Source organism: Lygodium microphyllum, chromosome 14 (assembly GCF_053477565.2).
Source record: "Lygodium microphyllum isolate KBCC chromosome 14, Lygodium_microphyllum_v1.1.10, whole genome shotgun sequence".
Lineage (NCBI taxonomy): Eukaryota > Viridiplantae > Streptophyta > Polypodiopsida > Schizaeales > Lygodiaceae > Lygodium > Lygodium microphyllum.
In genome coordinates, this window is record NC_141148.1 from 43,514,396 (window position 1) to 43,541,042 (window position 26,647).

At 41.7% G+C, this 26,647-nt stretch overlaps 1 protein-coding gene across 16 annotated transcripts in view; it reads left to right on the forward strand.

The window, feature by feature from the left end:
• The window catches only part of LOC148025546 (uncharacterized), a 96,951-nt gene that overhangs the window by 26,669 nt on the left and 43,635 nt on the right, over positions 1-26,647 (forward strand). For 3 of the 16 annotated variants that reach the window (XM_087692763.1, XM_087692753.1, XM_087692754.1), the window contains one exon: positions 32-169. The exons of 12 other annotated variants lie outside the window; for them this stretch is intronic. Coding sequence is in view for 1 of the 4 variants with exons in the window: in XM_087692761.1 (XP_087548887.1) it covers positions 439-494 (56 nt within the window). In the remaining 3 variants the exon portion in view is untranslated. Of the gene's footprint in view, positions 1-31; positions 170-438; positions 574-26,647 lie in introns of those variants that run through there. One more of the 16 variants, XM_087692761.1, reaches the window with a different exon arrangement.

Consider the following 26,647-nt stretch of genomic DNA (forward strand, 5'->3'; position numbering starts at 1 on the left):
TCATATATCATAATGCCAATGTTGTTTGTAGAGGGCATGACTATTCCCAAGTGGAACACGTTCTCAAAGGGTCTAGTTATGGGTTGTATGGACCTTGCTCGCGAGTATTTGGCCGACCAGGGTTTCTTAGTCACTATGTGCTTAGCAGAGCATATAGGTGAGTTTATTACGGATGCGGCAAGGATGGGGTTTGTGCTTCACCGCACTTGGACACTCATGTGTGACTCCAAGGCTTATCGACATCCCGTTACTAGAGAGGCGGTAAGATAACAAAGTTGGATACGTTGAACGTACGGTTGTATGTTCTAAATAAAGTTTATGTTATATGCTTTAAATAAAAACATGGATCACTTATTCTATTTCCACTCGTGAATAGATACTTGATCTTACTGTGTGTCTTTGGCATCGTGCTGGTCATGTTGTGCCTTGCTACGACAGAGAGGCTGGGGAGAAGATTTCAGAGAGATTGTTTCCAGCGTATCGTAGCTACATGATGGATGATTGTGTCTTTCCCATGGACGTTGATGGTGTCATTGTCAGAGGCGGAGCAGAGAGGTCTCATCTTTTCTTTCGGTAAGTAGTCTTGCATGTTTTTGCTCTTAGGTTACCTTGTATGGTATTTTCATTGTTTCTACTTGCATGGCCGCAAAGATTCTGTATCTTGATTGGTGATATGTGATTGGTAATATGGTTAGGTGGTTACTAGCTACATTTACGAAACGCTACGACTATGTTTTGGATGTGTTTGCGGGGTGTGGTGGTTTGGCGCGGGCGAGTGCAGAGGAGATGAGACATTGCATATGTCTAGAAATAGATGATGTGCTCTATGGGGAGTGCTTGTCCACCATAGTGTGTGGACCGGTACCATGCTGAGAGAGAGTGTGTTTTTTTTTTCGAGAGACTCTAGACATTTCATTTTGTTACTACTTTTATATATATGTTTATTATACACTTCGTCATGTGACTATGCCCGATTTTGTCTAAGAGATTACATGCATTGGGATCTTTGATTTGTTTTTAGGAAGAGTGTACCTTGCAACTATTTGACACGAATATATTTTACTAGTTTTCCGTTGGTTTTGTTTTCTTGATGTGTGTTCATGTAAATGCAATGTGTTGTACTCCTTAAGTAAGACTATTTATATGCAAAATGGATATGTTGCACGAAAAAGCTCGAAAAAAAGAGATTGATTAGAAAAGAACGAAAATGAAAGCCCGCAAAAATAAAATCCCCTACAGGAAGGGGCAATGGCCCTTTTGGTGGTCCTAAGCTATAGGTGACAGCTTCCATGGTTGTTTGAGTAGGACAGCAACAATTTTTTAGATTTTCTTGCGATAAAACTTTGAAATTTCTCTCTATGCAACATTCTTTCTCATTCTACAGCCATTTCTCAATTCTCTTAAGCATTTTTCAACAGTTTGAGTCATCAGAGATAAAGATATTGGAAAATCTTTGTTATAAACCCTAATTTGTAGTAGAAATTAGGGTTTTACAGCTACTGTCATGAGGACATATATTTTTGAAACCTCACTTAACATGTGGATTAATTTTTAATCACATGGTTAAGTAAACGTTGCACATGTGAGGTATAACTGGGGTTAGAGTAAATACAAGCCCGAGACTTGAGGAAATCACGGGATCTCAAAGGCAAAGGTTGCTATAAGGTATGCTACACAGGTACTTGGTGGTATCTGGTGCCAATTGTTGGCCTAGGTCATCTATTTGGCCATAAGTGTCAGTTGGTGACACTAGAGAAGTGGCATTTAATGGTACCTAACGCCAATTTGATGGTCAAAGATGGCGTAGAGATACTCGAGAATGGAAGTTGCCTAGCCAATTTGATTATTGGCCAGTCAGATTATTTTTTAGGGCACCGAAATAATTATTAGATTAATTTTCAGTATTTTAAGGCTGAAATTTAATATTTAATTATAAAAAAATGCTGAAAAAACCATTTGGGAAGGCTGCCACTTGTGAAAAATACCCATGCAAGACTGAAAAACGTCTTTAGAGGTTGGAGAGAGGCATTTCTATAAATTCAGCCTGCAAGAGAGAGGGAGGGGAGGTTGCTGGTCTGATTTGCAGCCATTGGAGGATCTTTTGAGGCAGCTAGGGACAAAAGAAGACCAAACAATAGCAGGAGACAGCATCTACAAGCTGTTGAGGCAGGGCATCAGCAGTAAATGATTGATTTTCTTCAACTCTTTGCATCTATATGCTGTTGTGGCAGGGCAGCAGCTGTACTTGACTGATTTTCAGTCATTCTTCGCGAGACAAAACTCTGAATTTTCTCTCTCTACAACTTTCCCTCTCATCTCCCAGCCATTTCAAAGCCTTGCTGTGAAGATCTCAACATTTGGACCCTTGGAGGCTGAGAAATTTCAGATTTCTGATTTTGAGTTATTCTTCGCGACAAAACTCTGAATTTTCTCTCTACAGCTTTCCTTCTCATCTCCGAGTCATTTCATAGCCTTGCTCTAAAGATCTCAGCATTTGGACCCTTGGAGGTTGAGAAATTTCAGATTTCTCTGTTATAAACCCTAATTTACAGCAAAAATTAGGGTTTAACAGCAGCCTTGAGAAGTGTTCCAGAAATTGGAAGCTCCATGACTTGGATTCAACAAGGCTTGTTGGTCACTTTGGACAGCAAGGGGAGTTGAAATACCGAAAGGGATTGGGAGAATCCCATTGTAAATCAACTTTTTCTTCAATAAAGCTAAAGAAATACCGAAAGGGGTGCCAATTTTGGGGCCAATCGGGTGTGCATTGTCTTTGCTTCTGTAATTAAGTTGTAATTAGGGACTTACCACCCTATTCGAGGAGGAAGGCTGGTTTCAACTACCTTGGGATACATGCTCGAAATTGAGGGCCTAGGACTTGATCTTCAGTAATTGAAATTAAAGAATTTCAAGCTAGCTAGCCAATGTCAATTTGGGGCTAAATTTGTCTTGCAAGGAGTAGGGTGAAGGCCAATTTCCGAAGCAAACGAAGGGGCAAATTGGTTTGAAGGCTTGCTGGTTAGTTACGACAGTGAGAAACACTTGGATTAGCGAAGGAGATTGGAGAATTTCAATTGTACTCCATCCATTTGCAATAAAAGCTAAAGAAAGATTGTAAGGGGCCCTAGTTTTGGCACCAATAGGCCGTCAATTGCCAAAGATTAAAGTGGTGAAGTGTGCATTTCAATTTATGTGAATTGATTACTTGCTGTAATTAGTGTTAAATCAAGTTAGTACCTGTGAGAGTGCGCAATGGAAGAGAAACACGAACGCACAGAGAGAGAGAGAGAGAGAGAGAGAGAGAGAGAGAGAGAGAGAGAGAGAGAGAGAGAGCAGAAGATGAAGGAAGAATACTGCATTGATTGAAGAAGAATGTTAAATGCAATGATGATGGATTGATCAGTCCTTGCACGCAGCTCAAATTGTCAGCGAAAGCATTGGACCAGGTTGATGATAATGGCAACACCAAGCACGGAGAGTCGGAGTGTGCACCTGCAAAGGGAAGATTGAAGATTGAAGAGTGTGTGTGTGTGTTTTCCAAGTGGGAGGTGTAGCAATAAATAGCAAAAGCACCAAAAAATTGCCCGACTTTGATCCTGAAGTGGCCATAAATGCTGGCCGACCAACATTCAATGCTGGTCATTGAAAAAAAAATTCAGAAAAAGTAGGAGAGACCTCGAAAAAGTCCCAGATGATAATAACATGTCCAATAGGTGTAGGCACACTATGGAAAGTAGGAATTGGTCTAGTAATGTACACAGGAAGCTGACACATAAAGAAAATATACCTAAATTGCTAGAGCTTGTATGTCTTTGTCAGACTCTAACAAGAGCTGACAACTAGGAGATGACAGATTGACATAACTAATATAGGCAGACTAAGAGTACCACCCTATCTGAGGAGGAATGCCGGTTTCATTGAAAACTTAGGGATTCATATTGGAGGCCAGAGGGCATGCTTAGATTTCCATGTTATGCTTGCAAAGCTAGTGGGCATATTCTCACATTTTGGGGCAACCATGGTTAATTGGTATGAGATTTAGATTGGTATAGAGGCCGATTGGGACTCTATTTAGACAGACCTGCTTATAAGAGGGTGCTCATAAGAGGGTGATTTTTGATATGAAAACAGGGTCTATCATTGAAGGTGGGTATGAGATGAGACCAACGACTTACAAAGTTCTAGCATTGATGAAAAGGACAGAGAATGGGAAGCTAATTTACTTTCTAGAGACGTTGATCTCTTTGGGCTATCAATTTAGGGTCCAAAAGAATAGCAGAAAATAGTAAGTCCTGCGTTGGAAATGCATAACCCGCAGTAGGAAATATGTGACCAGCAGTAGGAAATGAATGTTGGGTTATCTAAGCTGATGGACACATTGGGAAATGACTTGACCGAAAGTGAAAGAGCTAAATATTTAGCTGTCTTTCAAAAAGACCCAAAGTTATTTGTTGCTGAATATTATCAGCTGAGGGGTACCGATAGCATTGTGCATCACATCAAATTGAAAGAAGGATATAAACTAGTAGCTCAGAAGCTAAGAAGACTTAGTACCATTCAAGAAAGTGTATTCAGAGCTGAAGTTCAAAGTGGCTGATGAAGCAGTTGCAGAGATTTGAAATTTGGTATATTAGTAGGGAAATTAACACTAGAGCTCATGAATTTACTGAAAATGCTAATTTAAATTATGTTGCTGCAACGAGTATAGATAGCCCTAGATATAAAGGCAGGGAAAGCCTTCATTTGATTGAAGAGTTTCTAAATTGGGGAGTTGAAATCTTTGGCTATGTAAGTGTCGAGAAGAATGTGAGAATGACAATACTTTGAACTTAACCAACTCAATCAATTGTCACCATGAAAATTAGAAGATAGAGAGAGAAAGAGAGAAAAGAGTTGACACCACATTGAGAGGGGAATTGGGCCCTCCCCCTTAACAAGAATTAATTGAAACAAAATCACGGGTACCAAGTGCTTGAACCATATACGAAAGACTGATTTGTTGCAATTTTGAAAATTAGGGTTTTGAAATCCTAATTTTTGCAAACTCGAATAGCAAGTAGATTTTCTTCTGTAGTGCTTGGTTAGATCAAACTAAGTAGAAAATGCTTCTTGGATGAGAGAGAGATAGGAGAATACAAAGCATATGGCTGAAATTTCAACATGAGAGCTTATTCCAAACGAAGAGAGAGATCTCCAATATATAGGTGTGGGCTTGGCTGCTCAAAAGAGAAAAGTAGAGGTTACAAATGACAAGTATTTGCTTAAAATGAGAAGTGTAGGGACATTTGTCTCTTTAAAATGACTCATGTACTCTTCTAAATTTGAGATAGTTGCTAAATATAAAATTGTTCCTTGCGAAATTCCGGAGTCTTTAACGTGAATAGAATTTCCATAAATAGTAACCTCCTAAAGTTTAGGAGTCGCCAAATATCAATCATGAGTATCTGGTTTTTCTTTTTCAAACCACTCATTATATAGGCTTTCAGTCAATGTGACTATAAGTGTAAAAGTCTTAGTTATTTGAGCTTTCTAGTCAATGTGATCGCTCTCGACTAAACTCTTAATTTCTCTTGGGCATCTCGTCAATGATGACCCAAGTATACTTATAGGGCGTTCTGGCCATTGGCCACCCTTAAATAGAAAGATGAACATTTAATCGTATTTTGAAACACTTAAATAATACAAATTGCCTTTTAAAGTATCTGAGCATCAAATTATTTTTGAATCATTGAGCCAATATGTCTTGGTAACGATTGATATACAAAAGGTTTGTTATAGGTTGATGAGAGTAAAAGACATGCAATTGTTAGAAAGGCAAAGTCATACATGCTTAGAAACGATCAGTTGTATATGAGAGGGATTGATAATGTACTAAGAAAAGTATTGGACAGATGTGAAATTCCTGCTTGTTTATCTTCTTTTCACGAAGAAGGATGTGGAGGTCACTTTGGATTTGAGCTAACCAAAAGGAAAATCCTGTTAGCAAGACTTACTTGGCCTAGTTTGAGTGTTGATATTGCTCACTGGTGTAAAAGTTGTTATTCGCTAAGAGTTGTTGATTTCGCAACCTGCTAAAGCTATTGTTGCCTATGGGCCGTTTGTGAAATGAATTTTATTGGACCTTTGCCTTGAACTAAAACAAGAAAGTCTTATATCCTTACTGCAATTGATTACATGACCAAATGGCCTGAAGCAAAAGCTACTTGAAAATATAAAGAAGTAGATGCAGTTCGATTTTTGATGGAGGATATATGCTACATGTTTGGGATACCATTGGAAATAGTGATAGATCAGGGTAGTTTAGGAATTGATAAGGAAGTTAGATTTGAAGCATAAATTTGCTACCCTTACTATCCTCAATGTAATGGGTTGGTAGAATCATTCAATGGGACTTAGTAGAAGGTTCTCTTTAAACTGGTGGAAGACCATCCAAAGGATTGGGATGAGTACCCGCATCAAGCGTTATGGGCTTGTAGGACAATTCAGAAGACGAGTACATGTTTCACCCCTTTTCATTTGGTATATGGTTAGGAAGCTATAATGCCTATAAATGCTATGTTTCCCACGATGGAGTTTGGGAGAAAATGTTAGTTGGATCAGTTAGGTTGGAAGTTGACAAAGGACTGAAATTGCATATGCTATAGCTGGAAGAAGCTGTTAGTTGGATCAATTAGGTTAGAAGTTGACAAAGGACTGAAATTGCATATGCTATAGTTGGATAGATAGCAAGCAATGGATTGTTATGAGAAACAAATTTTGAAAAGGAGGGAATGGTTCAATAGGCAATTGAGGAGGAAAGACCTTGATAAGGAAATGTTGATCATGAGATATGATAGTAGTCTGGTCTCCACTTTTCAAACTAAATTTTGAGAACTAAATTTTGAGTTAGATGGGAAGGACCCTTTATGATCAAGCAAAAGTTTGAAAGTGGTACTTATTCATTACAGGATGGAACGGTTCATAAAAGTGGGATAAATGGGCTTTGTCTCAAGAAATACATTTACACAATCATGTAAATATGGATGCTGTAAGTAGTGTGTTTACAAGTTATAGAGTAGCTTGTTATGGTTAGCAGTTTTGGGCAGTTTTTGGTATTCTGAAATTTGATGTTAATTATGTTAGAGTGCAGCGATGCGGAAGCGTGGGACCAAGACTGAGAGAGAGTGAACACAGATAGAAGAGAGAGAGAGAGGAGACAGTAAAATGCAGAAAATCTGCAGTGTAGAATGCTGTATAGGAATGCAGAAATATACATGGGTGCAGAGAGAATATCTGCGTATGTCTCTGCCTTGAGGACCTCGATCTTCGTCAGGTCGTGTGCTGTTAGTCACCAGCAGGCTGTCTCTGTCAGATGTCAGATGTGTGTCCAAGTGCTGGATTGGTCTGCTAAGCAAAGGAAAAATACCAAAAAAATGACCAGAATCAAGTCGGCTGCCGGCTGCCTGAAACTGTCCCACTGCTGCTGTACCTGACCGACTGTGCTGATGTGGCAACTGTCTGACTGGTCTGGCCGTACTGCACCTGCTGATGTGGCTTCTGCGATTGCTGACGTGGCACTCTAGCCGTACTGCTATACACACTACTGTCCAGGGAATGACACTCTAACACCCCCTCTCAGGTCAATCTTGGATCAATCTTGGACAGGTTAAAAGATTGAGGGATTTGGCATGTCTCCAAAGAAGAGCTTGGGGAAGCACCTTCGTAAGCAAATCTGCAAGATTATCCTCCGTCTCTCATTGTCGCACCTAGAAGAGTAGGACGAGTCTGGGGGCAGCCAAGCTGCTCCAACAATCTTTGAAGCCACACAGCCTCACATGTGGTGGAAGACGCGACCCGATACTCTGCCTTAGTAGAAGAAAGGGCTACTATGGGCTGCTTCTTGCTACTCCAAGAGATAATACCTATATCCAAGGTCAAGTTGCTCCAACTTGTAAGAACAAGATCTGAAGCATCTGTACTTGTTGGATAAGAAATCCCTAAGTCAGAGGTCTCTCTCAAATACTGAAGAATCCTCAAGGCAGCTTGCCAATGCACCTGTTGGGGTTCACTCATGAACCCCGCCAAAAGAACCACAACAAAACAAAGATCAACACGAGTGTTGAGGAGCCATATCAAGGATCCAATCAACTGATGGTAGCGGGAAGCATCTGTCAAGGGAGAATGTGAGTGTGAAGTGGCCTTTCAGTTCGGATCCATAGGAGTAGAAATGGTCCAACAAGTCTCCATATCAAAAGTCAACAAGAGCTCCTGAATGTATCTCTGATGAGAGATGAAAATCCCCCTCTGAGATTGATAAATCTCGTGACCCAAGAAGAAATGAAGAAGCCCCAAATCCGTCATCTTGAATGTCTGACGTAAAGCTGTCTTGGTCTCTTGGACTTTCTGCGCCTGGTCACTTGTAAGAATCAAATCATCAACATACAAGACAAACAACACATGACCAGCCTTGGAAGTGTGCACATAAAGCTGCGGATCGGCCTTGGAGCGCCGATATTCCAACTTTGACTGAAGAAACAAGTTAATCTTCTCGTTCCATGCACGCGGAGCTTGCTTGAGGCCATACAAGGTTTTCTTCAACCTGTAAACTTTCCCATCCAAGGATCCAAAGCTAGGAGGCTGCTCTACATAGATCTCCTCCTGCAAGTCACCAATGAGAAAGACCGACTTCACATCCAATTGATAGACAAGCCATCTCCTATGGCTAACCAAGGCAAGAACAACTCGAATAGTCACCATACGAGCAGTGGGGGCAAAAGTATCATGGAAGTCAATGCCTGGGCGTTGAGCGAAACCTTTAGCAACAAGGTGAGCCTTGTGCTTGTCCAAAGAACCATCGCTAAGGTACTTGGTCTTGAAGACCCACTTGACACCTCTCACCTTCTTGTGATAGGGATGAGGCACAAGGGACCAAGTGCCATTTCTCTCACGGCTTCCATAGCCTTTTGCCAATGGTCGGCAAAGTCTCCTTCACAGAAGTGGGCTCTCGATCCTGCATAACACGGGCCATCAAACAAAAGTTAGAGCAAAAAAGCTCCGTAGAATGTGCCTGATTCCTCCGTGACCTCCGCGGTCCATCTTGCAGTTCCCACTTCTCAGGGACCCCCTCGATTGTTGAATCTCGGAGTGTGTCACGGGCCCAATGAGTAGGAGACCGGACCTCGGATCTCTCTTGTTGCTCTCCATCTGCTGAAGACTCGGGTACATCCACCGGCGGAAGCTCCACTGGGGGGACCGGTGTAAAGGAAGACTTGAAATTAGAGGAAGAATCTCCATCAAGAGGCTCTGGCTCCAAAGGAATTGTCTCGGGAGCCCAACTTTCCCCCGGATCTCCAAGGACGGGGTGCTCCTCACCCCCCTCTGTGGTCAGAACTTCCATGAACCGCACATCTCGGCTCGTCTAGACATCCCGCTCGACGGGATCAAATAGACGATAACCTTGGGTTTGGGAGCTGTAGCCAACAAAAACCTGTTGTTGGAAGCCGCCTCGAACTTGTCACGCTGTCACGCAGACGTGAAAATTTGATGCTTTGCTTATGTTTAATTGACATTTAATTAAATGATTAATCAAATGTGCAATTAAAAGATGCACATGTGTTGCACATGTGAGGTGCAAGTTACTTTTTCACAGTTGAAGGCCGAAGGTGTTACATTATAAGGTAAATTAAGGGAAACATGCATAAGGATGACCGTCCGGGGTCTTGGGCGCCCGAACGGGGTTTAGGGGAGCCTAGAACCAAAGAGAGTCCAAGAATAGTAGGACTCACCAAGGTTTGACGGCTGGCAATCGGATCACGATGAAGGTGGCCAGCAAAGATCTAGGCAAGGCTGGGAGGTGAAACGATCTCTCGTGCTCGTTTGGTATCGGAGTGCTTTCCTCGAGTCTTCATCGTCTTCTTCAGAGCCTCCTGTCAAGGTCGTTGCATGACATTGGTATCAGAGCCACACGGTTCGACGGACATGACACGTCATCTATCAGTCGATTAAGGTCGCCCGTCATTCGTCAGTCGTCGAAGATTTCTATACGAAGTGGTAACTCGTGGTTGTGCCACGTCACGTAAGTGTGACACGTAGCAGGCAGAAGAAAGGCGTAAGGCGACTGTTGTAGTCGTGAGGAAAAGCGTCAGAACTGTGAGACGAAATGCGTGAGGCGACTGCTGTGCGTGAGGCGACTGCTGTGGGACGGACGGAAAAACGTCAGATGGTACACGATTGAAGTCAGGAGTCAGTTCGTTATCGGCGGACTGAAGTCAATCAGACCCGTTTTTTTTTTACATAGAAGATATACCGGTTGTTCCCATGATTCTTTTGTTTCTACCACAGAATTTCATTCCCAACATGACTGGTTCACTGCTTTAGTCCGGGAAGGCAAAATTTGTTCCTTACTCTTTAGGTTTATTTACAAAACCAGCAACAGTTGCCTGCCATTAAAACCAGGGAAGTACTTTACTCTGTATGCAAATTTCTTATCTTTGCTTTCCAATTCTAGTGTATTAATGGTAGAAAAAGGGAAAGAGGGAGTAATGGAAGGTTCTAGTTTTGGGGACCACCCTATGGTAGATCCCCATGAATCAGAGATGCAAGAAGAACAGTGGGAAGAATTTTTTGCTACGCGAGAACAATTTGATGATCTTACTGCTCGTATACAAGCTCAGGGGGTTCAAATGGAATTTTTAACTCAAACACTCACTGAAATAAAATCTCAATTAACTTTATTGTTAGAAAGAGATAAAAATAAGATAGAAACCTCGGATGTCCCATCTTCATCGAAAGATTTAGATGTGACTATGCGAGATCCTAAGGAACCCCATCACAAGTTGAGGGATAATCCAGTTCTAAAAGATATGAAAATCCCTCAGTTTCACGGGGAGGAAAAATATAGAAATAAAGATACAATCTTTAATTTCCTCCAAAAATACGAAGATTTACATAAACTTAAAAATACTCCACCACATCTCCAAGCACTGGAGGCTAGTTTAACTTTGGGGCCCAAAGCATATAACTGGTGGCAAACTTTAAAGGAGGCAAATAAAATACCTGAAACTTGGGCTCAATTTGAATCCATCTTTTTGAAAGAATTCCTTCCTGAAAATGAAATGGAAAGAAATTGGAAAGATTGGGATTATGTCAGACAAAAGGGAAGACCCCTGTTGACATATCTGGAGGAATATCGTGAGATAATCCTCAAATTGGAAGGAATAGATGAATTTCAAAAGACAAGAGGATTCATTAGGGGACTAGATAAAGCCTGTAAAAAGGAAGTAAAAAGGAGTTCACCTAAGACGCTGAAAGATGCAATTAAATTTGCATTAATTAATGAAGATAGTATGCGTCCAGGTACACTCACTAGTCTCACTGATACGGAGCCCAAGTCTAAGGAATTGGAAACCTCAAAATTGGTGGGCAAATTTAAAAGAAAAATGCCATTTTTAAAGGGTAAAAAACAACCTTTTGAAAAGAAACAATATGTAAGGCCAAAGTTAAGTCCAGACGACTTTGATAAGGCGAAAAAAGAAAAGCTGTGTTTCAATTGCCTATCCCCTAACCATGTTACTTGGAATTGTCCTCAAAGGAAAAAGGGGGAAGATAAAGGAAAGGATAAGAACAAGGGCAAGGGAAAAGAAAAAACAAATCCATGTAGTGCAGACCTTAGAATTAAAGGGGCATGAAATGTTTAAATCTTTAGAGGTCTTGCATATGGATGTACAACACAAGTGTTGTATGTCAACTTCTATGTGGCAGCCTACCTTTGGGCCACATGATTTAGTTGGAGTGCATGGATTGATAGCTGGAAAGAGAGTTAGAGTCATGATTGATGACTCTGCTACACATAATTTTATAAATTATGCACTTGTCAAAAAATTGAAACTTCCCTAACAAAAGAGTGGGCATCAATATGTTGTTCGTATGATGCAAGGTCAAGATAATAAAATATGGGATACAATGGTATCCAATTTGGAAATTGAGATTCAAGGATATAAAGATAAACTTGATTTCCAAATTATGAACATGGAAAGAGCTGATATTGCTCTAGGGAGGGAGTGGCTATGGGGATTGGAACCATCCTTAAAACGTAGTTACCATCATAATACACTGGAATTTGAAAGGGATGGTAAGACTTTTGTCATTCAAGGTGAACATGAAATATCTGATAATCCTTTGTTGTGTTCCACTGAGGTTCAGAAGCTGATAAAGAAGGAAGCTTGTGAGGTATATATGTTATGGTCTCTTTCTGTACAAAACACTTTTACTTTCTGTAATATAAAGCAACAATTTTCTTATGTTTGTGAGTTGAATGTAAATAATGAATTAAGCAGTTTGTTAGATGAATTTAAAGATGTGTTTCCTTCTGATTTACCAAGTGGCCTTCCACCAGATAGGGGTGATATAAATCACCCAATTGACACAAATAAGGATACACACCCTATTTCTAAACCACCATATAAGTTAAGTGAAACACAACACCAAGAAGTTGAAAGACAAATTAAGGATTACCTTGATAAAGGGTTTATACAACCCAGTAATTCACCTTGGGCTTCACCAATTTTATTAGTAAAGAAAAAAGATGGTTCTATGCGACTTTGTGTTGACTATAGAGCACTTAATAAAATAACGGTGAAGAATAAATTTCCTATGCCCAGAATGGAAGATCTTTTTGATCAATTACAAGGGGCAAAATTCTTCACAAAGATAGATTTAAGATCAGGCTATCACCAAGTAAGAATTACGGTACAAGATGTTCCCAAGACAACATTTCGTACTAGATACGTGCATTATGATTTTTTAGTGATGCCTTTTGGCCTCACTAATGCACCAGCTACCTTTATGAAGCTGATGAATAGTGTTTTACGGCCCTATCTAGGACATTTTGTAGTAGTCTTCTTGGATGATATCTTGATCTTTAGTAAATCAAAAGAAGAACATTTGGAACACTTACAATTAGTATTCCAACTGTTAAGAACACATTCCCTTTATGCGAAGAAAACTAAATGTGAATTCTTTGCACAAGAGATCAAATATTTGGGGCATATTATCTCGAAAGAGGGAATCAACATGGATCCAGAAAAAGTAAGGGCAATTATTGAATGGCCATCTCCAAGGAACCTGGAAGAGCTGCAGATCTTCCTAGGTTTATCTGGATTTTATCGTAGATTCATTCGAGATTATGCCAAAATAGCTGTTCCAATGACAGACCAACTTAAAGGGAAAGGAAAAAGTTATAATTGGGGAACAGACCAAAATGAAAGTTTTCAAAAACTTAAGGTAGCTATTGCTACAGCTCCAGTACTATTAATTGTGGATCCCAATAAACCATTTGTGGTTGAAGCTGATGCCAGTGATAAGGCGATAGACGCGGTCTTATTACAAGAAGGTCGACCAGTTGCTTTTGAAAGCAAGAAATTAGACCGTGTAAAACAGAATTATTCTGTTTATGAGAGGGAGCTATATGCAATAGTACATGCAATGAAGAAATGAAGGCACTATTTGTATGGTGCCAAACTTTTGATTTTATCGGATCATGAAAGCATTAAGTGGCTTAATGATCAACCGGATTTACATGGGCGTAAAGCCAGATGGGCCGAACTCCTCCAAGAGTTCGACTATGAGATAAGATATAGAAAAGGAAAGTATAATATAGTAGCTGATGCACTCAGCAGAATGCCCATCATTAATGAATTGAGTTTTACTCAGTTCACTTCCAACTTGCTTGAATCTTTAAAAGGGAAATGCCAGGCTGATCCGGCATATTCCAACATATGGGAAGCAATAAAAAATGGGGATCCAAATGAAAGTGCTTCTACTGAGGAAGGAATATCTAAGGATATTCAACAAGGAAATGGAGCATTAGGGGTTGCTCAAACCAGATTCAAGTGGAAGAATTTTACCATTGATAATGGTTATTTACTCTACAAGGGTAGGGTATGTGTCCCGAAAGATACAGAAATAAGGCGCCAGATACTCTTTGAGTGTCATGATACCCCTAGCGCAGGACATCCAGGAGTTAATAAGACTTATAGTCTTATTAAAAGACAGTTCTATTGGCCTGGAATGAATAAGGACGTCCTTGACGATGTGGTCAAATGTAATAAATGCCAGGTTAATAAAGCTGAAAGATTGAAAATGGGAGGGCTTCTCCATCCACTAGAGATTCCTTCGGGAAAATGGGAGAGTATCTCCATGGATTTTATTATTGCTTTACCCAGAACACAGAGGGGACACGACTTTGTGTGGGTGATTGTGGATAGGTTAACCAAAATGGCTAGGTTCATTCCAACTTCAACTGATGTTAAAACACTAGAATTGGCTAGATTGTTCGTAGAGAACATATATCGATTGTATGACCTTCCGGAAAATATAATTTCTGATCGGGATAGAAAATTTGATAGTCAATTTTGCGGTATTTAGGAAGTTGGATACTAAACTTAGCATGAGTACGGCGGATCATCCGCAAACTGATGGGCAAACTGAAAGGGTTAACCAAATCCTTGAAGATATGCTTAGGGCATATGTAAGTAAAAGGCAAACTAATTGGGAAGAGTATCTACCGATAGCAGAGTTCGCATATAATAGTACCAAGCACTCTTCCACTGGATATAGTCCATTTATGTTAATGTATGGGTTTCAGCCCAGAGCTCCTTTTGCAGTAGGACTGCATAAGGAAAAGGTTCAGGCAGCTAAGGATTTTTTGGAGGAAATGAATAATATGTTAAAATTTGTTCAAGAAAATATTAAAAAAGCTCATATGCAGATCCTCACCAAAGAGACATCTCCTTTAAAGAAGGAGAATTGGTCCATCTTAAAGTGCTTGAACAAACTAAAACTATGAAAAAGGGACAATGTCCAAAGCTTTCACCGAGGTATTGTGGTCCTTTCATAATACTTAAAAAGGTGGGAGAACTGGCTTACAAGCTCCAACTACTTGCTGGTAGTAAAATACATCCAGTTTTTCATGTAAGTAAATTAAGGAAGAAGCTGGGTGATTTGGATAATGTAATCTTAAATGATAACATTGAGGAGCTATTAAATGACCAATCTAATCCACATGAACCAGAAAGAATATTAAATGTTCGTAATAGACGAACAAGGAATACTATTTATCAAGAATGTTTGGTTAAGTGGAAAGATTGTTCAGTAGAAAGCTCAACATGGGAGCGAGTAAGTACTTCAAAGAAAAGGCTTCCCAATTTACAGTTAGACCTTCCAAGTATCGTTTTCAAGGATAAAACCGATTCTTAAGGGGAAGGAAATGTTATATTATAAGGTAAATTAAGGGAAACATGCACGAGGATGACCGTCCGGGGTCTTGGGCGCTCGAACGGGGTTTAGGGGAGCCTAGAACCAAAGAGAGTCCAAGAATAGTAGGACTCACCAAGGTTTGACGGCTAGCAATCGGATCACGATGAAGGTGGCCAGCAAAGATCTAGGCAAGGCTGGAAGGTGAAACGATCTCTCGTGCTCATTTGGTATCGGACTGCTTTCCTCGGGTCTTCATCGTCTTCTTCAGAGCCTCTTGTCAAGGTCGTCGCATGACAAAAGAACCCTGTGAAAAAGATGGGTTTCAAAGGCAAAAGTTGTAACAAGTTACACTTGTTAGATTCTAGGTGAATTTTGGTGTCAGTTTGCCCCTAGGACCATTAATTGGCCATCAAGTGTCAGTGGTGACACTAGGGACTAGGCATTAATTAATGGATTAATGCTTGTCCAAGGGTCAATTAATGCATGGGACCACTTTGGGTTGCAAATGGCCTAGCCAATTAATTTTTGGATGGGCAAGGTCAATTTTCTGGGCATGGATTAAGGGCTGAATTAATTTTCAGAATTAATTAATTCTGAAAATTAATTAAATGGCTGGAAATTGCTGAAAATGGATTAAGAAAGCTGCCACTTGGCAAAACTTTCCCATACAAGTAGGGGAAAGGTTAAATAGGGCTGAAGGGGGAGGAAAATCTCGTTTGTTCATTTTAGAGCTGTTGGGAAGAGGTGTTGGACTGTTGTTGCTAGCTTTTGGGGCCAATTCCCAGCCATTGGAGACCATTTTGGTGATGGAGATTGCATATTCTTGACCTTGGGAAGCTGGCAATTGCTGCTGCTGCACTTTCTCCTGAAGATCACAGTCTCTGATGCTCCTATTGTTGTTGGTGCATCCATTTGGGGCTAGTACAGCAGGGCAGTAGCTGATTTTGATCAGTTCTTCGCGACAAACCTCAGAATTTTCTCTCTCTACAACATTCTCTCATCTCCTTCAGCCTATGCTCAGCCATTCTCGGCAATTCTCAGCCATTTTTGGTGGGCTGATCTGTAATTTCTGCAGTAAACCCTAATTTACAGCAGCAGAAATTAGGGTTTAGCGGCCACCTTGGGATTCATGCCAGAGATTGAAGGCTCAAGGGACTGAAATTAGCAGCTGATAATTGAAGATTATCAAGGGATTTCAGGAGCCAGCCCATCCCGAATTGATTTGGGGCAGCATTTGGCCAGCCAAGGGTCAAATTGGAGAAGAAGTCCTGGGTGAATCAAGGGGCAAATGACCCAAAAGGCTTGCTGGTCATATATGACAGCAAGAGCAATTGGTTAGCAGGAGGAGATTAAAGAATCTCAAGTTATACTCCTTCCGATTGAATGAAAGCTAAAGAAATATCACAAGGGGCGCCAATTTTGGGGCCAACAGGGAGTCTACTGTCCAAGAATGTTATGGTAAAGTGTGTATTTCATTTTATGTGCATTTATTTATTGCTGTAATTAACTCTTAAATCAGGTTATCACCACCCATTCCAAGAAGGAAGGTTGGTTATACACGCTACGTCTTTGGGATGTGTACATAGGCGTTAAACCCAAAGATCCTGAAATAAGAGACATCAGGCTTAGTCTCAAAGTAAGCCTCAAAAGGTGTCATCTTGTCAACGGCCGAAGTGGGAGATCGATTGAGGATGTGAACTGCAGTAGCCATTGCCTCGGCCCACATAAATTGAGGTGTCTGTCGGTGCTCCATCATGGTGCGCGCCATCTCGATTACACTTTTGTTCTGCTCCAAAATGCCATTTCCTTGAGGAGTGTTGGTATTATCAAAATCTTGGTGAATGCCCCTATCTGCACAAAAACGAGCAAACTCATTAGACACAAATTCACCACCCTTGTTTGAGCGCAAGATCTTGAGCCTCTGACTAGATCGGTTCTTCTCAAAGAGAAGCCAATCCTTGAAGTGGGAGAAAGGCTCCGACTTCAATGTCAAGAAATAGGCCCACGTCATCTTGTTGTAGTCATCCAAGATCAACATGAAGTACAAGCTTCCCTTCAGGGACTTGGTCCTCATCGGGCCACAAAGATCCATAGATACAAGCTCCATAGGTGAAGTAGACCACTGCGAAGCTTTGTTGGGAATTGTGTCCCGATGCAGTTTCCCACGAATGCAGGAGACATATGGCTGTTGGCTTACCACTATGTTCGGCAAATCTCGGACAAACGATGCGATGCCTTCCGAAGGTATTCATAGGTTAGGTGGCCGAACCGAGTATGCCATAGCTCGGACTGTGTTTGAGAAGTAAGAAGAAGAGAGGTAAGAGCTGTAGAAGACTTCAATTTGTAGATGCCTTCCTCTTCATATCTTGAAGAAAGAACCTTCCACGATCCACAATCAAGAACTCGAACATCACTGCCAAACTGCACCAAGAGACCAAGAGAACAAATCTTAGGGACCAAAAAGCAAATGATACCCCAAGCCTAGCACATGCAACACCTCGGAAGTGTGGGTATACCCATGTCCATTTGGAATCAGCTGCATCTCACCCCGCATAGCAATAGACACAGAAGAGCTGTCTCCAATGAGAATCTGCCCATGCAAAGGTCGTAAATGGGCAACACCAACGGGAGGAGGAGTCATGTGCCGTGAGGCACCACTGTCCATGATCCACTCTTGAGCTTGGGGAGCTGTCATCACAGCATTAGAAGTCTTTGGTGTAAAGTCCTCAATGACCTCTAAGTGTAGAAAAGTAGCTCATGAGGATGCAACCACTGCTCCAGAATCCTTCAGGTCCTTCTTCTTGGTGTCCTTTTTGTCTTTGTCGGGGCAATCCTTCTTTCAATGACTGGTCTTACCACAAATATGACAAGTCAATTCCTTCTCCTTGTCCTTCTTGGATTTGTTGTCCTCCTTCTTTTTGGTCCTTCCCCTTCTTCTGAGAGGCTTGACCAACCAAAGCCTTCGATTCGGAAGCATTCTATCCCTTCAATTGTTCCTCTTGGTCCAAGACCATAGGAACCAACTCTTCCCACCAAAGAGTTGACTCCCACCCGGATGCAATAAGAGTGGAATAAAAGGTACCGAATCGTGGCGGCAACTGGGACAATAACATGATCTCTATGTCTTTGGAGGAAATAGGCTTTCCCACATTTTGAACCTGCATCTGAAGCTATCGAAGCTTGTTGATGTGTTCCTGAAGCGAAGAAGACTGATTCACGGACAAGGTCCGCATTTGCACGTCCAAAGAAACCCTCTTCATCAGGGTCATCCGTTTATACATTTGGTCGAGCTCCAGCCATATCTCTCGAGCCACCGTTAGGTGCTCGATGTGAGCTATCACGATTGTAGTGTAAGACAAAAAGAAAAGAACGAATCCTGGCATTCAGTTTGTCCCAATGAAATTGGGCCTTAGTCAACTCCGCATGAGCATTGGAAGAGAGTTTGGACTCATTTCTCACCGAGGGCCAGTTAATCTCCTCCATCACAAGCTCTGCCAAATCATAAGACTCCAGAATGGCCAACATCATCACGCTCCAGATGCGATAATTGTCACCATCAAGCTTTCGATCTGATGGAAGAGCCGGTAGGACAGGCACCTTCCTGTCCATGATCGCGTGGAACTCCAAGTCAGTCTCTGTAGACATGTTCACTTGCAATGCCTGCACAAATGCAAAAACAGCCCCCCTCTGACTGTGAAAACACAGCTTGTTAGGGCTCTTTCCTTCGCTTCCCGAACCTTCTTCAGCTGTCGAAGGCGATGAAAAGGTAAAATCTGCAATGGAAGGTTTAAAACACAGCCTTCCTTCCCTTCAAACAGCAACAACCTGCAGCAAATTCCCCAACTGGACTCCTTTCATGCACGCCCACACTCGCTTCAGCCTAGTTCCGATGCGTAGCCCTTCCGCTCGCCCTCGAATGCTGGAAACGCAGCCTTGTGTCGCTCCGAAATCTCCTCTTCAGGTAGGTTCTCCAATCAGTCAGTCCAATTTCACTGCTTTGATACCATGTCAAAGTGCAGCGATGCGGAAGCATGGGACCAAGACTGAGAGAGAGAGAGAGAGAGAGAGAGAGAGAGAGGAGACAGTAAAACACAGAAAATCTGCAGTGCAGAATGCTGTACAGGAATGTAGAAATATACACGGGTGCAGAGAGAATATTTGCATATGTCTTCGCCTTGAGGACCTTGATCTCCGTCAGCCTGCGCAGTGTTAATCACCAGCAGGCTGTCTCTGTCAGATGTTAGATGTGTGTCCAAGTGCTGGACTGGTCTGCTATAAATAGCAGAAGAAAAATACCAAAAAAATGACCAGAATCAGGTCGGCTGCCTGAAACTGTCTGATTGCTGCTGTACTTGACCGACTGTGCTGATGTGGCAACTGTCCGGCTGGTCTGGCTGTACTGCACTTGCTGACATAGCACTCTGGCCGTACTGCTCTTCACAGTGCTGTCCAGGGAATGGTGTAACAAATTAGGGGGTTTCAAATGATGGATAGCATGCTCAAAATGTACTTTCATACCTATGGAAAGTCCCTATCAAGTTTGGTAGCCAACCAAGCAAGTAGCTGGGAGATATGTGCTCTAGGAGTTTAATATTTGTAGTAGATTACATGCAGAAATGTGGGATTGCAGATTGTGTAGAGGTTTTTTGGGGCTGAAATCCTTGGAGTTGGACTGTGGTGTCTTCGGACAAGTTGTAGTTTGGAATTGGAACTTCTACTTTTCTCCAAAAAACTTGGTGATCCGAGTTACAAATCAAAAGTTATGAGCAGTTTTGTGCTTAGGTGTCCTGTTTGACAAGATTTTGGAAGTCAAAGCATATCTTTGTTGGATGTTGTTTGGATTTTCTAGTAAAGGTTTGTTCACACTTTGTGTTCCAAACTGGGAGGGGGGTTGCTCGTGGTGTTTGAAAATGCGTAACCATGGACATGTCACTACATGTAGACGAACTGTACAAGTAGTTTAAATGCCGTTTGTTTGACTTTTCGATACTTTGTAGGGACCGGTTAGGCACGGAGATCGAGGTAGAGAGTCGTTACGCGCAGTGAGAGAGTCGGAGAGAGTGTGAGAAAGCAGAGTAGAGAGTGAGCACGTTTTTGGTACAATGACAAGCGTATCACTTTAGGCTTTTAGATAGATATATGTATGAAAGTACAATGTGCTAAGGGGGTGTTCACACTTGTGCACATATAAAAGGCACGATGGCCCTTTATTCCCAACAACCTCCCACCTAAAGGCAATGTGCCTTAAGAGGAGAAAAGAATCAGCTAAGTCTAGGTATGTACAAAGCTGAAATAAATATATCTATCCAACTCCCATCATCTGTCGGCAATGAGCAAACTGCTCTGTTGGAAGACGCTTCATGAGAAGGTCTGCAGGATTATCATTTGTATGCACTTTGACAAGCTTAATGCTCTTGCTGTCAAGTACATCTCTAATGAAGTGGTACTTCACTTGTATGTGTTGTCTTTGCATGAAAGACAGGATTCCGTGCTAGCATGATAGCACTCTGACTATCGCAATGGAGAACAGGTAACTCTGTGATGCTAAGCTCTCCCACCAAACGTGAAAGCCATAAAGCCTCCTTGCATGCCTCAGTGGCAGCTACATACTCTGCCTCTGTAGTAGACAATGCAACACACTTTTGTAGCCTGGAGATCTAAGAGACTGCTCCTCGTGTGAAAGTAAACACATACTCAGAAGTGGACTTCCTGCAATCCGCATGACCAACATAGTCTGCATTTGTAAAGCCAACAACAGATGCCTTCTGCTTTCCAAAGCAGATGCACAACTCCTTTGTGCCTTTGAGGTATCTCATAATACCTTTCACTGCATCCCAATGCTTCTTGCCAGGGGTTGCCATGTATCTGCTAACCACTTCCACTGCAAAAGCAATGTCAGGACGTGTAGCAACCATAGCATACATCAAACTGCCAACAGTTGAAGCATATGGTATCTTGGCCATTTCAGCCTTCTCGTCATCAGATGTAGGGCTGTCCTTTGCATTGAGCTTCACATATGGAGGCAATGGAACCCCAATTGTTTTCCCCCCCTCCATATTGAAACGTTGCAAAACTTTGGAGATATACTCCTGGTGACATAGATAGAGTAAGCCTTTAGATCTATCTCTGAGTATTTGCATGCCAAGAATGTGATTTGCATCACCCAGATCCTTCATGTCAAAGCTGCCATAAAGACTTTGCTTCAATGAATCCAAGGCATGAGTATCCCTGTCAGCAATCAGTATGTCATCAACATACAAAGCCAAGATAATCAGGTTGTCATCTGCTACCTTCTTGGTGTACAAGCAGTGATCCACTTGACTTGGGACTGCATGAATGTATCAAACTTATGATACCATTCTCTTGGTACTTGTTTCAGTCCATACAAACTCCTTTTGAGTTTACATACCATTTTTTCCTTCCCTTGTTCAACAAACCCTTCAGGCTGTTGCATAAATATGTCTTCATGCAGATCGCCATGTAAAAACGCAGTCTTTACATCCATCTGTATGAGCTCCATATCCTCAATTGCAACCAAGCCCAAAATGGTTCTCAATGTAGTCATCTTGACTACAGGAGAGAAAATTTCATCAAAGTCAATTCCATGCTCTTGCTTGTATCCCTTTGCAACCAATCTTGCTTTGTACTTTGGTGAGGAACCAGAAGTGACCTTCATCTTGTAAACCCATTTGCATGGAAGGGTTTTCTGCCCTTTAGGCAACTGCACTAAGTCCCAAGTGCCATTTTTTTCAAGAGATTCCATCTCTGACAGCATGGCTTTATACCATTTCTTGCTGTCCTGTCTGTCCATTGCTTCCTTGAAGCAAGACGGTTCACCACAGTCTGTAAACATTACATAATCAGCCACATTAATTGCACCAGGAACAAATCTGTCAGGTTGCCTAGTAGCCCTAGACGATCTCCTAAACCAATGGTCATTGTTTGCTGGCTGTTCTTGCAAATTTCCATTTTCAGCATGCTATCCTGGCATTTCAGCCTGCAAATCAGGATTAATAGCTTGCTGTCCTGGTTGTTCCTGCACATGTAATGGCTCATTTTCATGGGCAACAGCTGGCTAATCATTTTCAGCATCATTTCCTGCATTCACAGGTTCATTTACAGCAGGTATTTGCTACTGTACAACGGGCACATTTTGCTGTCCAAAAGGTATTTCTTCCTGGAGTACAACCCTACAGACCTCCTCTGTCTTTTCGGGCTGTTTGTGCATGTGATCTTCCCGGAAGATAACGTCATTGTTGTGTACTATTTTCCTTTTCTCGGGATGCCACAATTTATACCCCATTTCACTCTCGTCACCATATCCTAGGAAAATGCATTTACAAGACTTTGGCTCAAGTTTGCTGCGTTTTTCTTTACGAATGTGCACAAAAGCCTCAAAGCCAAACACTTTCAGATAAGCATATGAAGGTGGCTTGCCCGACCACGCTTCTTGGAAAACTCCCCCCCAAAAGACCTGTTTGGTGACCGATTAATTAAGTGAACAGCTGTCATAATAGCCTTTGCCCAAAAACCATGGGGTAATGCAGCATGAGACAGTATCGTACGGACCTTATCTTGTATGGTCCTGTTCATATGCTTTGCAACTCCATTTTCGGGCAGATTATGAGGGGCAGTGAGCTCCCTCTTTATCCCTTTGCTGTCACAAAATGCCTGAAAGGCCTTGGACACATATTCCCCACCATTGTCAGAGCGAAGACACTTAAGTGTTTTATCTGTCTGATTTTCAGCCAATGCCAAGAATTTTTTAAATCTGACAAGCACTTCATCCTTGCTACGAATAGGGTAAACCCATACTTTCCTTGTAGCATCATTGACAAAGGTGACAAAATATTTCTTTTCCCCTAAAGATAATCCTGGCATTTGACGTACATTCGAATGTACTAACTCTAGAGGAGAAGATTTCAAAGAAAGAGACTTTTTGTGAGACGTCTGTGCATGTTTGCCATAAATGCAATGATCACAATGCTCAAAATCAGCATAACGAAGACAAGGCAAGTAACCCAAACGAGAAAGCACTTTCATTCTTGTTTGACTCATGTGTTCCAACTAGCCGTGCCACAAGGAAACGCATGGTCACGCACACTAGATACATGAAGTGGATACAAAGTATCACTCTTGCAATCTCTGGCAATAACCCTAGATCTCTTACAGATCTTCCATTTTCCATCACCAAAGGTGGTATGAAAACCATAATCATCTAGCTGCCCTGTGCTAATCAAGCTCTTCTTGAGCTGAGTTACATGCCGTACATGGTGAAGTGTAAAGACAGAGCCATGCTGAAATTGTAACTGCACACTGTCAATACGTGCAATCTCACATGCATAGTTGTCCCCAAGATGGACAACACCATGTTGACCCCCTGTATAGGTGAAAAACCACTCACGATGAGGGGTAACATGAAAGGAAGCACCTGAATTAAGAATCTAGGTATGCATGTCATCATCTGTATCTGCAAGTAAAGCATGTGAACCAAAGTGTAAAGAGACAAAGAGTACATCACTCCCACTGTCACTGTCATGAGTGACTACATTCACCTCTTCAATTTTTACAGTGCTATTCTTAGGCTGACTGTCCTTCTTCTCTTCCTTGCTATCATCTGTCTTCTTGCCTTTTCCTTTCTCTTTCTTCCATTTGTAGCAGTCACGTTTTCACGTTTAAAGTGACCCTTCTTGCCACAATGATGGCATTCAACATCTTTGCCACGTGATTTACTGCGTCCCTTGCCATCATATTTTCCCTTTTGCTATGATCCGCCCCTAGTATGCAAAGCACTGGAAGACTTACTGGATGCATTGTTCTGCCGATTCATTTCTTCCATGAGTAGAGCACTCTCTACATCAACGTACAAAAGGATCACATTAGAGTTGCTTATAGCAGTTATGAATGTATCCCAACTCTGTGGTAGAGTTTAAAGAAAGAACTTAGCCTTAAATTCTTCATCAATCAAGAACTTCAAGGCAACCAGTTGGCTGAAAATAGAGTTAATCTCACTCAAGTGAGTAGACATTCGTATACCCTCTTTCATATGCAAATCCATAAGCTTTTTGAGCCAATACACTTTGCTTGCAGCACTCTTCTGTGCATACAATTCTTCCAGTCTAGTCCATATAGCATATGCAGAATCCAAACCTTCAACGTTAAACAGCAAGGCATCAGAAATCGATAGCTCGGTGGTTGAGCGTGCAAGCTCATTTAACTCATCCCAATCTTCCTGTTCCATGTCCGCGGGTTTTGTCCCTTTGGTTTTGATCGGCTTTGCTGTTTCTTTTGCAACAGGATATTGTAGCACTGTTTTTGCCATACTGCAAAATTATGTGCGCCTTCAAGCTTCTTTACTTGCATCAAATTACTGCTGTCATTGCTGCCAGCCATGATTTTCAGCCAAAATGTGACCAAAAAACAGCAAATGTAGGCCCAAACTGTCACCCAAGTGACCAGGGTACAAACAAGTACCAATCAGCAATAAATGACCATGCAGAAGTACAGATTTCAGATCTGTAATTAAGTTTTCTGAAGCATCAAACCAAGTGCTACAGCATTATCCAACTGATTACAGCTGTTCCAAGGGCATGTGCATCACATTACATGAGAAATCTCAAAATTTCAGCTGCAATTTCTGTTGTACAAGTACCCATGGGCATAAAATTTGACATGAACGGTCAAAAAAAGCCCTAAATTTTTGTGCTCAAAGCATCAAATACACATTTTCATTTTCTCTGTCATGCATAGGACTGTCCAATTTTGCCAAAATAAAGCAATTTCAGCAAAACCCCCAAATTTTACCAAGTGTTGATGTCCGCGGAATTCAACCTACATATACATAAAATGACCAAATTGTGCACAAATTTTGCCCAAATTGCAAAAGCCCCAAATTGCACAGGGTCCAATGTGCATCAATGTCGAGAAATTGGGTAAATTTCAGCCCAATTTGCACATGTACATGAAAAGCCCCAAACGTCAGGGACAGAATGTCACAAAATTCTTGCAATTTCTGAGACAGATATGTTTGTCTTGCATCACATTTCTCAAATTTGAGAAAAGGCCCAAATTTTGTGGATCCAATGTTGAGAAATTTCACTCAGATGAGCGAAATTTCAACAATTTTGGCGAAATCCCCAATTCAAATGCGCACAATGTTTGCAATTCTGACGCAGATGTCTCAATTTTTCATGAATAGTACACAGTCTGGAGAAGCCCCAAATTTCTGGACCAAAATTGCACAGATATGAGATTTTGTGCTTAAGCGCGCGAAACCCTGTTAGTGGGTAAAAGAAATTAAAAAAAAGAGAAAATTTTTAGAAAATTTTGACGGGTCCGTTGACCGCTAAGCATCGCCGTGAGCCTGGAACCCCGCCGGCTGTCATCTGATGCGCGTCGCCTGTCCGTCACGGGCTGGTTGGAACTCCCTGCAGACGTCGCTTGCAGACGTTGCTTGTGCTGCTTGCTGGCTCCCTCCATGAGTCACGCTGCTGCTTGCACGCTTGCTATTGCTTGTCAATTGCTGTGTGGCCAGGCGACTGCTGTGAGGTGTGGCGACTGCCTCTCACGTCAAATGCTGCCTATCGTGACTTGTCCGCTGCCTGTCGTGGCCTTTCTGTTGACTCTCCTGCTCGCCTTTGACTACCCTCGATGCTTGTAGCTCACGACTTGCTCGTTTGTCCTGTTTGAACTCCGAGAGGCACGAACACCTCAACCGCAGCTCTGATACGAGTTTGTAGGGACCGTTTAGGCACGGAGATCGAGGCAGACAGTCGTTATACGCAGTGAGAGAGACAGAGAGAGTGCGAGAGAGCAGAGTAGAGAGTGAGCACATTTTTGGTACAATGACGAGTGTATCACTTTAGGTTTTTAGATAGATATATGTATGAAAGTACAATGTGCTAAGGGTGTGTTCATACCCGTGCACATATAAAAGGCATGATGGCCCTTTATTTCCAACATACTTACCCACAACAGGAGTCGTGTTAATGGATAGGAGTCTTGAGTGGTAGCTCATATATTTGCCACATGTGTTTGCTATTTAGTTTTGAATTTTGTTCATGTTGCAGGAAGTGTGGTCCTATTGACAAGATTTGTAGTCCTGATGTAGTATTTGGGATCCTGAGTGAAAATTGTAAGTGTTTAATGGCATGCTTGTCACTTGGCATGGAAGAGGGACCTTACTAATAAGGGAACGTGGGAGATGTGAGAAAAGGAAAAAAAAACATAGCGTGAGAAAAAAGACATGTAACAGGTGATTGAAGCTAGTGTGGTTTTAGAGCTTGATGGTGATGTATTGAAAAATGGAGTTGTGGGATGAAATTTGCTTCTGCAATTCCTCTGTTGTTTGACTACAATAGCAGGGTTTTGCTTTCAACTTCTCTTTTCCTCTCTCGTGCCATAGGAAGTGCGG